Genomic DNA, 15,050 nt, shown 5'->3' on the forward strand with positions numbered 1-15,050 from the left:
CAGATCTATATTTGGAGCTGGCCTAAGAGAGCATCTAGTTCAACCATGTCATCTTATGAAGGAGGAAAACTGAGGTGCAGAGAGGCCCAGACCTACCCAAATTCACACAATAAGCAAATAACTAGGGTTCAAACCTATGTCTTCTAAATCTTCACAAAAAGGAAGCTTTCTTTCCAGGCTGCTAACTATTCTTTCCCTTGATCTCCCAGTTACCATGAGCTTTGAGCTACCAGAATGCCAGCACTGCCCTGGCCAGGGCTCACTTATTAGGCTCTTCCTGCAGGGAAGAATGTAGGTCAGCTCCCAGTAAACACACACAACAGCATCCTCCTGATGGTGGTGCCATCCCGCTTCCTCCCATCTCAAGAAAAGCAGCGGAGTCACCAATCCCTCTGCCTCCCCCCTCCCCAATCCATTCATAGCCCAAGAGCTCATTGCCATATGCCTCTGGAGGAAAGGAAACACCCCAAAGGCACCAGACAGAGAGAAAGGAGCCACCTACTATTGAATGAGGATTTTCACTAGGTTGATGTGTCCGCAGGTGGCAGCAGCATGCAGGGGCGTCCACAGCTCATTGTCCTTGGCATTGACGTTGGCCCCGTGGCTCAGCAGAAGTTTGACAATCTCCTCAAAGTTGTCTATGCAGCACTTTGGGGAAACAAGGGGAAAGGGATACAGAAGCATAAGTAGAAAGTCAGGCTGAGGGAGAGATGGGGCAGAAACCACAGCCTCCCAGAAATCACCAAATTATAAGAAATCTTAGACATCGACTTTTCCAATGCCCCCTCTCACCCCCTCACTCTGCAGGAGAAGAAAACCAGCTCCAGGAAGTAAAGTTCAAATGAGAAGATTATGAGAAGATTAAGATAAGATAAGACAAGACAAGACAAGACAAGACAAGACAAGACAAGACAAGACAAGACAAGACAAGACAAGACAAGACAAGACCTGACACCATACAACACAACTTTGGAAGTGTTAAATAGAGATGTTTACTATTATTACTAGAGTGACTTCCTCAAGGCTTCACTGGTACTAAGTAGCAGAACCACTGATTCCAGATCCAATATTCTTTTTTTTGGGGGGGGGCAGTGTTTTTTTTGTTTTTGTTTTTGCAGGGCGATAAGGGTTAAGTGACTTGCCCAGGGTCACACAGCTAGAGTCAAGTGACTGAGGCTGGATTTGAACTCAGGTCCTCCTGAATCCAAGGCAAGTGCTTTATCCACTGTGCCTTCTAGCTGCCTCCAGATCCAATATTCTTGCTATAACAGCCCAGCTGCCCCACTGCATCAAGCATTTGCAGGGACCACACCAAGGGTAGCATAACAACAAGAATATACAATTTGATGTCAGAGTACCTAGGTTTTTAGTCTATCTTGGCCATTCAACCTATGCAACCTTAAGCAAGTCCACCCCCCACCCAGTTATGCCTTTTGTAAAATGAGGGGCTGGAAGAGATTTCTATAGTCCCTGCCATCTCTAAATCGTATTGTTCTGCTTCAAAGGATCACCACATCTCACCAAAATTTCAGGGCCAGGGCAAGGATGAGAGGTTTTCTAAAAAGGCTTCCTTGATTCCAAATATCTTCCTCATCCACCCGTTCTTAAGGTATAGAAACTAACCATTACAGTTCAGGAAGTCTAGGAATCTTTTAAAAAGTCTTTCAGAGTCAACTATTAATTTCAATTCAATTTAACAAACATTCTGATGTTGCTTTTCAGCCATTTCAGTTGTGTCTGACCCTTCGCGATCCCATTTGGGGTTTTCTTGGAAAATATATTACAGTGGTTTGCCACTGCTTTCTCCAGCTCATTTTATAGATGAGGAAACTGAGGCAAACAGGGTTAAGTGACTTGGCCAGGGTCACACAGCTAGTAAGTATCTGAAGACAGCTGGATTTGTACTCAGGTCTTCCAGACTTTGTACTCAGACTCCCAGTGTTCTATCCACTGTGTTAGGACTTGAAGAGAAGGATTTGAGGTTGAGAATAAGGGTCATAGATCTAGAGATGGAAAGGACCCTTTTTTTGCTCTAACCATTGTCACTCCCCTTGTGCTGAATATTATCCCTAACATTATGGGTCAGTCTAGGGTTGGGGTTGCTGATAGGGGAAAAGGGAAAGCATCCTTTAGATTCTCCCAGTTGCTAGTGTCCTCTCTTCAACTTTCCTTGGTTGTATTTCTCTGCATACAGATTACCAGGGCAAACTATGATGACTACTGATAATGTACATTCCTATAGCACTTTACAGGTTACCAAGAACTTTCTTTCAAAAAAATCTGCTATGAATAAATAATATACATATTGCTATGCCCATTTTACAGAGGAGAAAACTGAGGTTTAGAGAGATGAAAGCAAATGTCTGACAACTCTTTGACTGAACTGAAGTTAGGCAGGTTCAGTCTTCCTTCCTCTGCTTCCTCTCTTATTTACCACTGGCTAAGTACCCAGTACAAGGTCCCCACATGTTCTCAAGCTGGTCACTGGTCACTGACGACTTACATCTTCCCTGCAGTGACCCTGTACCTTGACCCCTACCCTGGGACCTGCTCTGTGTTCTGACCCTTACAGAGTTTCATCTAACATGCCTCAGAAGCAGGGGGGATAAGTTAAGCCACCCATTCTGATAGGAGTGCCAAAGTAAATGGAAAACACTCAGAGCATTACAGAAATCTGAACTGGGGCCTTCTGGAAACAATGTGGTAACTCAAAGGGGGTGATTCTAATGTTGGCCTTTCTGGTACTCTAATAGCCCTGTGGGAAGCAACCATTCTTTTAGGGGCAAACAAACTGTGCATTATCATTCCTAGGTCTGTATCCTAAAGAGATTGTTTTAAAGGGTGGGGGGAGGTCCTCTTTGTAAAAAAATGTTTATAGCAGTTCTTTCTGTGGTGACAAAGAATTGGAAATTGAAGGGATGCCCATCAATTGGGGAATGACTAAAAACATTGTGGTATGTGAATATAACAGAATTCTATTGTACTACAAGAAATGATGAGCAGGCATATTTCAGAAAAACCTGCAAAGACTTACATGAACTCATGCTGAGTGAAGTGAGCAGAATCAGAACATCGTACACAGTAGCAGCAACATTGTACAATGATCAACTATGAATGGCTTAGCAACACGATGTTCCAAGATAATTCCAAAGGACTCACGATGAAAAATGCTATCCACATTCAGAATAAGAACTGATTGGTGTTTGAATGCAGATTGAAGCATACTATTTTTCTTTTTACTTTTTGTTTTTGTTTTGTTTTGTTTATTTGCGGGGCAATGAGGGTTAAGTCACACAGCTAGTAAGTGTCAAGTGTCCGAGGCCAGATTTGAACTCAGGTCCTCCTGAATCCAGGACTGGTGCTTTATCCACTGTGCCACCTATCTGTGCTTCTCTTTACTTTGTTCATGTTTTTTTTTAAATCTGTTTCTTCTTTCACAACATGTCTAATATGGAAATGTGTTTTATATGATTGCACATATATAACCTATTTCAAATTGATTGCCATCTTAGGGAAGAGGGAGGTGAAGGAGGGAAAAAATTGGAACTAAAAATTAAAAAACAAAAGAAATATATGATTTAAAAATCCAAAAAATTGGGGCAGCTAGATGGCGCAGTGGATAGAGCACCTGCCCTGGATTCAGGACGACCTGATTTCAAATCTGGCCTCAGACATTTAACACTTACTAGCTGTGTGACCCTGGGCAAGTCACTTAACCCCAATTGCCTCACCAAAAAATAAAATCCAAAAAATTAAAAAGAAATCATATGTTAAAAAGAATTCTTTTAGGGCATTGGCTTTTCCTACTAACCCTCATATTATGCCACCTAAATGTCTGCCTCCTCTACCTGAGAAAAAGCCAACCTGCCATGAAAAGTGACTGGTACTGCTTCCTCCAGGCAGCCTGTCTTAGTGGACCACGGAGTCCTTTCCATAATGTTATTTCTGACTTGGGAGAAGCAGCATGATATAGTAGGTAGAAAGCCAGTCTCCAATACAAAAAGGCATGGGTTCATGTGTCTTTGATACATACTGGCTATGTGACCCCAGGGTAGGCCTTGTAACCTCTCAGTGCCCCCAAGCAACTTTTTATGACATGGACCCCTTTGGTAGTGCAGCTAGGTGGTGCCATAGTGCAGAGAGCACTGGGCTCAGAGTAAGGAAGACATCTTCCTGAAGTCAAATCTGGCCTCAGATACTTAGTAGCTGGGTGAACCTGGGCAAGTCACTTAACCCTGTTTGTATCAGTCCTCATCTGTGAAATGAGCTGGAAGATGGCGGAGGAAAGACATTAAACACACAAAGCTCCTGATACAATTACCCCAATTACCCCCCAAAACAGCAATAAAAGAAATGAGCTAGAGAAGGAAATGGCAAACCACTCCAGTATCTTTGCCAAGAAAACTCCAAAATGGGGTCATGAAGAGTAAGACACGACTGAAAACGAGTAAATAACAAGACTCCTAGGATAATTAAACCTATGGACCTTTCGTCAGAATGATGTTTTTAAGTTCATAAAATGTATAGGCTGGAGAAAAAAATTGATTCTATTAAAGTATAATTGTCAAAATATTAAAAAAACAAGTTCATGGACCTCAAGTTTAGAACCCCTGCTCTACGACTATAAGTTACAGAGCAGGTGCTAACCAGCATTGGCAAGAGGTAGTTTCCTCACTTAGGAGTGCTCTTTAACCAACAAAATCATAGTTCCCATCCCTATCCCTAATCACTACCTGAGCAGAGATTGTCACTGGAAATAGACTACAGCCTGCTTCCATCTACCATACGTCTTTCCACTGACATCATCTTCTCATCTCAGGTGCCATCTTCTCTATGACATGTTCCTAGATTCCCTCAGTTCCTAGTGATATTCTCTCTCCTCAAGGATAGGAATTTATATCCCCAGAACTTAGTACAGCATCTTGTATTAATAACAAATGTTTGTTGAATTATTTTTTAATCATTATGAGAATTTTTCATAGGAATAACCTCAGAGAAGCCGTGCACAATAGGGAATAGAGAGGCCTCCTTGGAATCAGGACAAGCTGGGTTCAAGTCTGGCCTCTGACACAGGCAAGTCACTTAGCCTAACAGTAGCCCAGACAACTTTCTAAGACCAAGAGATAAGTTATAAGTTGTGCATCTATTACTAGTCTGCAGGGAAGAATGGAGTTTCTTTACCAGGAGGTCTACATTGATGACTCACAAATTGGTTCCATTCCCATCCCCATTCCCACCTCCAGTAAACATTCACACTGCCCTGGCATGTCAGACTAAGGGATAAGCATCATAGGTCTACATCTTTGCCCTTCCCGTGAACCCTTGATGAACCAGAAGAGAGAAGCAGTCACAATAACAGCGAATCCCAAGTCAGGACATAGATCTGGGACAGCATATCTGTAAGTTTAGGACAGTGACCCCAAAGCAGCAGTCTTTCCTGGCTGGGAGCCATGGAAGCTACCACTGAAACCCAAGCTTAAATCGTGGTCCCTTTGCTGGGAAAGTGCTTCATAGTAAACAAAAAGCCCTTCTTATCATCCTAGGCACTAATTTCTGTGTACGTTTGACACCACAACAGGCAGCACCAGGCAGGGGCAAGGGTGGCTGAGAGAAGAACCTCATCTATGGAGAGAGAAAGGCAGTCAATGGGCGCATTTACCATTGTTGGAAAAGAAGTCAAAAAAATGAGCTGTCTTCAGATGGAGCTTAACAACCCAGTTACTGTTCCCCACCCCCACTCCCACCTGCTGCAGCCCATGCCCATCCTCTCAGTAAGTTAGCTAACAAGTTGAGGATAAGTACTGAAGGGCCCTAGGCTTAGAAGGGGAGAGGGGGAGGATTCTGATACTATCTCATCTGTAAAATGAGGGGTTTGGCTGGAGAACAATTAATACAATAATAATGGGTGGCACAGTGGGTAGAGTTCCTGGCCTGGAGTCAGTCAGGAAGATATCTTCAAATCTGGCCTCATATACTTACTAGCTGAGTGACACAAGTGAAAAACAATGACAACAAAGACAGATAATTTTGAAAGAAAGAGTTAATAACTCTGACCAATGCAATGTCCAATCATGATTCCAAAGGACCAAAGATGAAGGATGCTGCCCCCCTACTGCCAAAGAGGTGATGGACTCAGGTTAAGATTGAGAAGTGTATTTTGGGGGCAGCTAGGGGGTGCAGTGGATAAAGCACCGACTCTGAATTCAGGAGGACCTAGTCTCAGACACTTGACACTTACTAACTGTGTGACCCTGGGAAGGTCACTTAACCCTCATTGCCTCACTAAAAAAAAAAAAAAGAAAAAAAAAAGAAATGATAGGGATACCAAAAAAAGAGCATCAATGAGAAGTATATTTTTTGGACATGGCCAGTGTGGGAATTTGTTATGCTTGACTATGCATATTTTTAACAAGAGTTTTGCTTTTCTTTTTTTCTGTTCTTTCAATCAGGGGGAGGGTGGGAGAGAGAGAAATATATTTTGTTAATTGAAAAAAACACAGATACATTTTTTAAATGAGCATCTTGGATTAGATGGCCTCTGAGGTCCCTTCCAGTTGTGATTCTAACATCCTATAATATTATCATAACGACTCTCTCCTGGGAAATAATAGTTGCTGGAGGTCACAGTGAAAGGGGCTACAGGGAACAGGCAGCTTGCTCAGCCACAGTGATCCTGGCCAGAGGAGTCTTGGCACACAGGAAGACATACACAGGAAGACAAGAGTTGATGGAGATTTAGAGATACCAAACTGCAGAACTGGGTCAAGGCCATACACAAGATTTATCTTCTCAGATAGTCCCATGTGTATGCATGTGTATACATGCGTACACAAATGTGTATGTGTGCAAACACACATGTACACACACATGCACGTGCACGCACACACACACGTGCACACACACACACACCATCTGAATTTTCTTTCAGGCCACATAACTTCCACCCTGTTCTGCCAGCATTTTCCTCAAATGCAGACCTTGCTCTATGAAGACATGGCTGTACTTTCCTAAAGCTGCTTTATGAACCTTAAATGAGTTGGTGCCTTGTACACAAATGAAAGCCCTTGGACACTGAGTTTTAAAGCTGCCCATCAGAACATAAAGAAATGATGCAACAAGAGACATGTTCAGGCCTTTCCACTCTTGGAGAGCTAGACACAGGGCCTCTCTGAAGTCTCCTTAGCTTGAGTCAAAAGACTTGGGTTAGAATCCAAGCTTTACTACTCGCTACCACCTCACCTATAAAAGGAGAAAATTGAAATAGACAGCCTCTAAGGTCTTTCCCATCTCTATATCCATAAGCCTAGGAAGCTGTCACTGGGCAAAATGAGAAAAAGGTACAGAGGTCCAAGTTGGCTGGAACATTGAGTATCTGAAGGAAAGCAGTATGAGATAAGGCTAAAAAGTAGCCTGGAACAAGATTATGGAGGGCCTTGGCTTCCAGGATAAGTTTATGCACTTTTTGGTAGGCAGTAGGGATCCTATCACCTGAGGTCCATCACCACCTCCAAAATGGAGATGACACCAGAACCTTGGAGCCCACCTGGGCCTTTAGACCATTGCTATTCACTGGCAGGCAGCAAATATACCCACTTAAAGGCAAAAACTTAGAGGCCACTAACGCAAAATGGCTGATGTTTTTGGAATTGTCCTAAAATGACACCCTCTCATTAATCTCTAGGTACCATAACAAACTAGGATATATGTTTTAGTCCTGGAAATGGCCCTTAAGTGACTTGCTGGAATGTGGAATAAAAGGAGATCCATGCAGCAGACTGGGGATGGAAAGGAGAAGAAAGGACACCTTCTTTCCCCTCCCTCCCCCTGATACAAGAGCTGGGGCATGCCTGGGATCTCACCTGATGCAGTGCAGTGAGTCCATCTTCATTGCATAGGTCAGGGCTTATCTTGCTCTTCAGAAAGTAGCGTACTGTAAAGGGAAAGGATGGTGAGAAATGAGCATCTCATGCCAAAGGCAGGCTTTACCAACCTCCCACCCCCTAGTTCTCCCCCAGCCCATCTTTTCCCCATGTGTTTTAAAAGCTGCAGCTTCTTTTTTTCTCTAAGCATAAAATAGAACATTAATTTCTTGTTACATATCCAATACAGCCAAGTTTACTTGGTTTTTAGAAGTTTATTTTTAAAGGTTAAAAAATCTAAATTTAGTAACCATCAAAAAAAGATCATTCACATAAATTAATTGAATAATAAATTTTTATTCACAAAACCATACATTTGAAACTATTTACATTTTTTTAAAATGTGTATATTGGCTTTAACAAAAACAAGAAAAATGTCTTGTTTACATTCATATTCCTATCTGATCGTTTTCTTCTGACTTTTTTCTCTTCAGATTGTTGCTTTTCTTTTTATTATTACTACATCATGACTTTCTGTCACATGATTTCTTTACAGACTTAAAAGCCAAAATTTTAAGGTTCCTCTCCAGAGTCAACTTGGAGCAAATTGCTAGCTGTGCAAATCCAGGCAAGATACTTGACCTTTCTAAGCCTCAGTTTCCTCATTTATAAAATGGGGATAATAACACTTGCATGTTGCATAGGGTTATTGTAAAAACATTTTGTAAAGCACTATTAATTACTCACTTTTGTATTTCTTTCAATAAGGGACCTACTGTGTGCAAAGTCCTGGACTAACTGCTGTGGAAGATACAAAAGTTTAGATAAGACCTAGCCTCTGCCCTAATGAAGCTCACATTTTGCTATAAGGACAAGTTGCAAATACAGAGAACTCTATATAATATTTTTGTTATTGTTAGACAGGTCTAAAGATGAAGATCATTACTGAAATGGAAGGGATTGCAACGATTGGAATGACGCCACCTGCTGGAGACTTTCTGTAGAAAAGCTCCGCCATGAGGTGAAGGCCTCTGAGGGCAAGACCATGCGTCTTTTCTTTGGCATCAGGAAGTGACATTTGCGTGTGGGAGGAAGAAGGGGTAGCCTGGTGCTCTGACTCGCTCTCTTTTGCTGTGGACTCTGGTGGGGAGCGGAGCTAGGAATGCTCTCTCCCTTTAATAGATAGATGAATGTAGGCCTTTCTCTCTCTCTTTACCGAATTCTTATTCTCCTTAATAAATACTTAAAAGCCTAACTCTTGCTAAAGCTTATAATTTATTGGTGACCACTCATTAGATATTTTAGACAGATTAACTAGAATTTTAGCCTTAACAGGATCAAGGAATATACTGCTCTGGAAGCTTGGCAGAAGGGGATGTCCCTGAAGGGTTCATCTCCCTGACCCACAGACTAAGTTATTTAATCCCTTTGTGCTTCAGTTTCCTTCTCTGTCAGGTGAGGGAATTGTATTAGATCAGTAATTCTTAAACTGGGGTCCAAAAATTTTTTTAAATATTTTGATAACTACATTTCAATAACTAATTTTCTTTGTAATCTCATATATTTTGTTTTATGTATTTAAAAACATTATTCTGGGGGCAGCTAGGTGGCGCAGTGGATAAAGCACCAGCCTTGGATTCAGGAGTACCTGAGTTGAAATCCGGCCTCAGACACTTGACACTTACTAGCTGCGTGACCCTGGGCAAGTCACTTAACCCCCATTGCCCCGCAAAATAAACAAACAAACAAATAAATAAATAAATAAAAAGAAGTAGTAAAGTGATCCATCCAATGTGACAAGGTTAGTCATTGTTGAAGCAAGAACTCCAACCCAGGTCTCTTGAATCCAAGTCAAGTAGGTGATGTAAATATCTTTATTTCCACTATACATCTATAAAATGAGCTGGAGAAGGAAATGGCAAAACACACCAGTATCTTTGCTAAGACAACCCCAAATGGGGTCACTAAGAGTAGGACACAACTGAAAGGACACAACAACAAAAGGGTGAGGAAACTGAGGCTCATGGAGGTAATGACTTGGTCATGGTCCCACACCTAAGTAGTTATTCCGTCCAAGACCTTTGGGAGCCTTTTCCTGCAGGCTGATGAAATATGCCATACTCTGAGGTGGATTCAATTTAACTCAACCCAAAAGCATTGTTTAAGCAGACACTATGTTTGAAGCACTGTGCTAAAGGAACTTATATCTTACTAGGGTTGGGAGTAGAGATAAAACATGTACACAACCAAGTAAAATAAAATTAAAAGGATAAAGGAGGGCAAACACATCCTGTGTATATCTACCACACTAGATAACAAACATAGAGAGGAGCTAAAACAAAGAAAGCAAGCTAATAGATAAGACATTCAGATATTCATGGGGGGGAGGCAGGAAATCCAAGTTAAAAAGCCAGTATAAAAAAAATCACCCTCAACATACTCTACTCAGTTAATAAGCAAGAGGATCTAACTGTCCTAACAATAGGAAGCAACCTTGACCTTAATGAGACAGGTGGGACTCAAGCCTAGGACAAAGGCTCTGAAGAGGTATGTTTTATTCAAACAAAGGAAGAAGACAAGTAAAAGGGATTTATTAAAAATATATAATCATGTGAAGAAAACCAGGAACAAGAGTGGGGAAACATGGTTGAAAGCATTTAGGTAAAGAAAAATGGAATGAGATATTCTTATTAGGGTGTGTTACAAGACCACTGGGAACAGAAAAAGAAATAAAAGGGAGAGTTTGAGGGGCAGCTAGATGACGCAGTGGATAGAGCACCAGCCCTGGAGTCAGGAGTACCTGAGTTCAAATGCGGCCTCAGACACTTAACACTTACTAGCTGTGTGACCCTGGGCAAGTCACTTAACCCCAATTGCCTCACTAAAAAAAAAAAAAAAAAAAAAGGAGAGTTTGAGAAACAAATCAGAAGGAGGCGGAGAAGCAAGATACGTTAGTGATAAGGAGCTTAAATTATCCAGATATATTGTGAATCTCTCTCTTCTGTCAGTCTCTCTCTCTCTCTCTGTGTCTCCCTTTCTCCCCTCATTTTGTCTGTCTCTTCTTCTCTCCCCTCCCCAATATTAAAACAGATAATAACTTCTTTACTTGCTTTAATGATGACTTCATCCTTCCAGAAGTGAAGGAACCAACATGGGTTGGGGGGTGGGATTCAATTTTGAATGTGATTCTTACTAATAGAGAGGAACTGGTTGCTGGGGTGGAAGTGATAAGAATCTTGGTGGAGGTGGGAGCAAGTGGGGAGTGATCATTCCTTCCTAGAATTTGTGATTGAGGAGAGGAAAACCAGGGAAAGTATGGAATGCATCCTAGATTTTTAAAAAGCAGATTTCAGTGAGTTCAGAGGAATGATAGACAGGATTGAATGAATTAAAATTCTACATGGTAAATTGGCTCATGAAAGCTGAGAAGCTGTCAAGAATAAAATTCTGAAGACGGAAAGGGAAACAGTTCTGATGAGAAAAAGCAGGAGTTATCTGGAGAAAATACACACACACATCCACTTCTTCGAATCCTGGAAAAATGCTATAACAGATTATTAAAAAACATGGTTAGTGAACCTCTAGAAAAGGAAGTGATGAATGCAAAGAAGAAGCATGGTTTTAATAATAGGTCACACCCGACAAACATTTTAACCTTTTCATTTCTTTAAAAAAAAAAATAACAGTATTACTGAATGGGTAGCACAAGAAAATTGTATCTAGATTACCTACATTTTAGTAGAGCAGTTGATAAAATATCTCATAGCATTCTCGTGTTCACAGGTATAAGACAGGAGGCAGGTTGTCTGCAAAACATCTAGGGGTTTGAGTGGATTGCAAGCTCGATGCTCAAAGCAGTGTGATATGGCAGATTTTAAAAAGCTAATATAATAATGGGCTGTATTAAGAGACCTAACTTCCAGAAGTAAGGAGAGGAGAATCTTTGTTGTACTCTACCCTATTCAGACCACATCTGGCATATGAATAAATTAAAATATTTGTTTGTTTGTTTATTTATTTATTCATTCATTCGTTCATTTATTTATTTACTTATTTGCTATGTGCCAGGCACATGAAGAAGTGGCCCTTGTGGTGACAGGTGGCAAACCCCACTCTACATGCACAAACGATCCCTTTCCATCCTATCTTCTCCAGCAGATTACCCTCTTTCATTCACACTCTCGCAGGTATCTTCACTCTCTCCCAATCTACTGGCTGCTTCCCTACTGACTACAGACACACCCATGTCTCTCCCTCCCTCAAAAAACCCTCACTTAATCCGTTCAGGCCCACTAGCTATGGTCCCATAGCTCTTCTACTTTGGGGGGGCTAAACTTCTTGAGGAGGCCTTCTCCATTAGGTGCTTCCACTTCCTTTCCTCTTAACTCTCTTCTTAATTCTACAGGCTGGCTTTCTAACCTCATCATTCCACCAAAATTGCTCTCTCCACAGTTACCAATGATCTCTTAATTGCTAAATCTAAAGGCTTTTGCTCAATCTTCATCCTTCTTGATCTCTCTGCAGTCTCTGACATTGTCAATCATCCTCTTCAACTTGATACTCTCCTTTCTAGATTTTTATAACACTATTTGATCCTGGTTCTCCCCCTACCTATTCAACCACTCTCACTATCCTTTTCTGGATCTTAGTCCAGGTCATGACTGCTAACAGTGGGTATCCCACAAGATTGTCCTGGGTCCTCTTTTTTTCCCCCTACTCTATACTACTTAACTCAATAATCTCATCAGCTCCCATGAATTCAACTGTCATATCTGCACTGATGTTTCCCTCTGTCCTGATCTCCAGTCTCACCTTTTTATCTACCTATTGGACATCACAAACTGGATGTCCCATATACAACTCTAACACAACATGTCCAAAATTGACCTCATTATCTTTACCACACAAAACCTTCCCTTCTTCGTAACTTCCTTATTAGTCACTTCCACTCACTCAAGCTCACAATTTAGGTATCATCTGCAATTCTACCCTCTCTCTTTCACCCCATATTTAATCTGTTGCCAACACCTGTCAATTTTCACATCTCTTGTTTGTGTCCCCTTCTTTCTTTTCACACTGCCCCTCCCCTGTTGCAGACCCTCATCACTTCACATCTGCACTACTGCAATAGCCTGCTGGTTAGTCTCCCTGCCACAAATCTCTCCCCACTCTATTCCATCCTCCAATGAGCTGTCAAAGTGTCATCCTAAAGCATAGTTCTGCCCTCTCCCCTATTATTCAATAGACTTCATTGGCTTCCTATCACTTCCAGGATCAAATATTTAAATCCTCTCTTTGGTTTCAAAGCTCTTCATAATCTTCCCCCACCCTCTCACCACTCTTTTTACACCTCCTCACCCCCAAATACTCTGTGATCCAGTGACACTGGCTTCTTGGCTATTCCTCACACAAGAAATTCCAGATCCTGAACTCTAGACATTTTCACTGGCTACTCCTCATGCCTCAAACCCTCTCCTTCCTGATCTCTGCCTTCTGATTTCCTTGTTTCCTGGACCACCTGAATGTTAGTGCTTCCCCTCTATCGATTGTCTCCATTTATCCTGTTTGTACTATCATATTTGCACATGGTTGTTTGTATATTGTCTCTCCCACTGGACTATAAGCTCCGTGAGATCAGGCAGTGTCTTGTACTTTTCTTTGAATCCCCAGTGCTTAATCATGTTTATTGACTAACTTACAGGCACTGTACTAAGGGCTGGGAATGCAAATGTACCTGGCAAGACCATCTCTGACCTTAAGGAGCTTAACAGTCTAACAGGAAAAGACAACAGACATAGGGGAATGGAGGCCCAGGAGACAGACGATTGTCAGGGATGTCACAAGGCTGGTGAGTGGAGTCCTAGGGAAGTCACTTGACCTGTCCTTTCCAGGAATGGAAGTGTTCATCTGATTACTGTTCTCAAAGCTAGAACTACAGTGTTTGATTCTGGGTGCCACTGTTTAGGAAGAACATTGATAAGTTGGAGAATGCCCAGAGTGGGGCAGCCCCCATGATGCTTCATGTCATAAGAGGATTAGTGGGAGGGGCTGGGAACTTTTTGCCTTGCATAGTGCCTGGCACATAGTAGGCACCATAAACATTGACTCGATTGGATTGGAGAAGGCAAGACAGAGTCGTGCTCAAGTTTGGAACGCACAGACTTTTGTGATTTCTGAGGTGTTTTCGCACATAGTTTATCATTAGATCTTACCAACAGCCTTATGAATGGCTAGTTTAGTGGTTTTCTTTTTCTTGTTTTCTTAACCTGACCTGCGGTTTCTTTGGTATGGAGAGCTCCCAGTGAGGAAGTCAAGTCAATAAGCATTATGGAGTGCTTGATGTATTCTAGGCACTGTGCTAAGCACTAGAACTCCTTCTACCAAGAGTGATGGGCACCATCTTTGAAATTCACAGTCTGCAAGAGTTGTCTGGACACCAAGAGGTTAAGAGATCTGCTTGGACTCAAAGGCAGCATATGCGTGCTTGACCCCAGGACTACCTACTCCGAGGCCACCTCTGTCTATACCACAATCAGGAAGATCATCCAAGTATTATTATTCCTATTATATAAATGAGGAAATGGTGTAGCTGAAATAACCCAGTGAACTGGGCTCAAGTCCTGACCCAGCCATGGGACCATGACTAAGTGATTTACCTCTATGAACTTCAGTTTCCTCATCTGTAGAGTGGAAATAAAGAGACTTCCACAACCACCACACAGGATTGAATTTTGTAGATTTTAAAACACTCTGTGGTTCAAGTTAGTGAGATGAAGTGACTTTCATAGATCACACAACTAGCAAGTGGCAAACCTGGGCCCCAAATCCCGTTCTTGTGACTCCAAACCTAGGGCTCATTCCACCATACCACAGCTGCCTCCTCCATCTTCCACAGTCTAATCAGCTCAGTGAGCTTGGACCAGGCTGAAAAGACTGAACAAAATACAGAAATTCCAGGGCAATCAGCTGTCAGATGACAGAAACACATGTGCAATAGCAGCAAAATCCAGCTCCTTTCAGGAGGCCAATAGGACATTGGGAATGCAAAAGAACCCAGCCCTGGAGGGATGGGTAGGTCTATGGAGAACAATACTGGGTGATACCGAGGCAGTGTGCCATGGTAGAAAGAGTAATGGTTTTGGAATCTGAAGACCTGGATCTGCCATTTATTAACTCTATAACTATGGGAAA

General features: G+C 41.9%; 1 protein-coding gene across 3 annotated transcripts in view; it reads right to left on the bottom strand.

Moving 5' to 3' along the window:
- PPP1R16B (protein phosphatase 1 regulatory subunit 16B) overlaps positions 1–15,050 on the bottom strand; it is a 156,705-nt gene that overhangs the window by 30,130 nt on the left and 111,525 nt on the right. For all 3 annotated transcript variants that reach the window (XM_043984310.1, XM_043984311.1, XM_043984309.1), the window contains 2 exons: positions 7,860–7,930; positions 503–648 (listed from right to left, as the gene is read on the bottom strand). In XM_043984310.1, coding sequence (XP_043840245.1) covers positions 503–648; positions 7,860–7,930 — 217 coding nt within the window. The remainder of the gene's footprint in view (positions 1–502; positions 649–7,859; positions 7,931–15,050) is intronic.

The sequence above is a fragment of the Dromiciops gliroides genome, chromosome 2 (genome assembly GCF_019393635.1).
Source record: "Dromiciops gliroides isolate mDroGli1 chromosome 2, mDroGli1.pri, whole genome shotgun sequence".
In the NCBI taxonomy this organism is placed as follows: domain Eukaryota; kingdom Metazoa; phylum Chordata; class Mammalia; order Microbiotheria; family Microbiotheriidae; genus Dromiciops; species Dromiciops gliroides.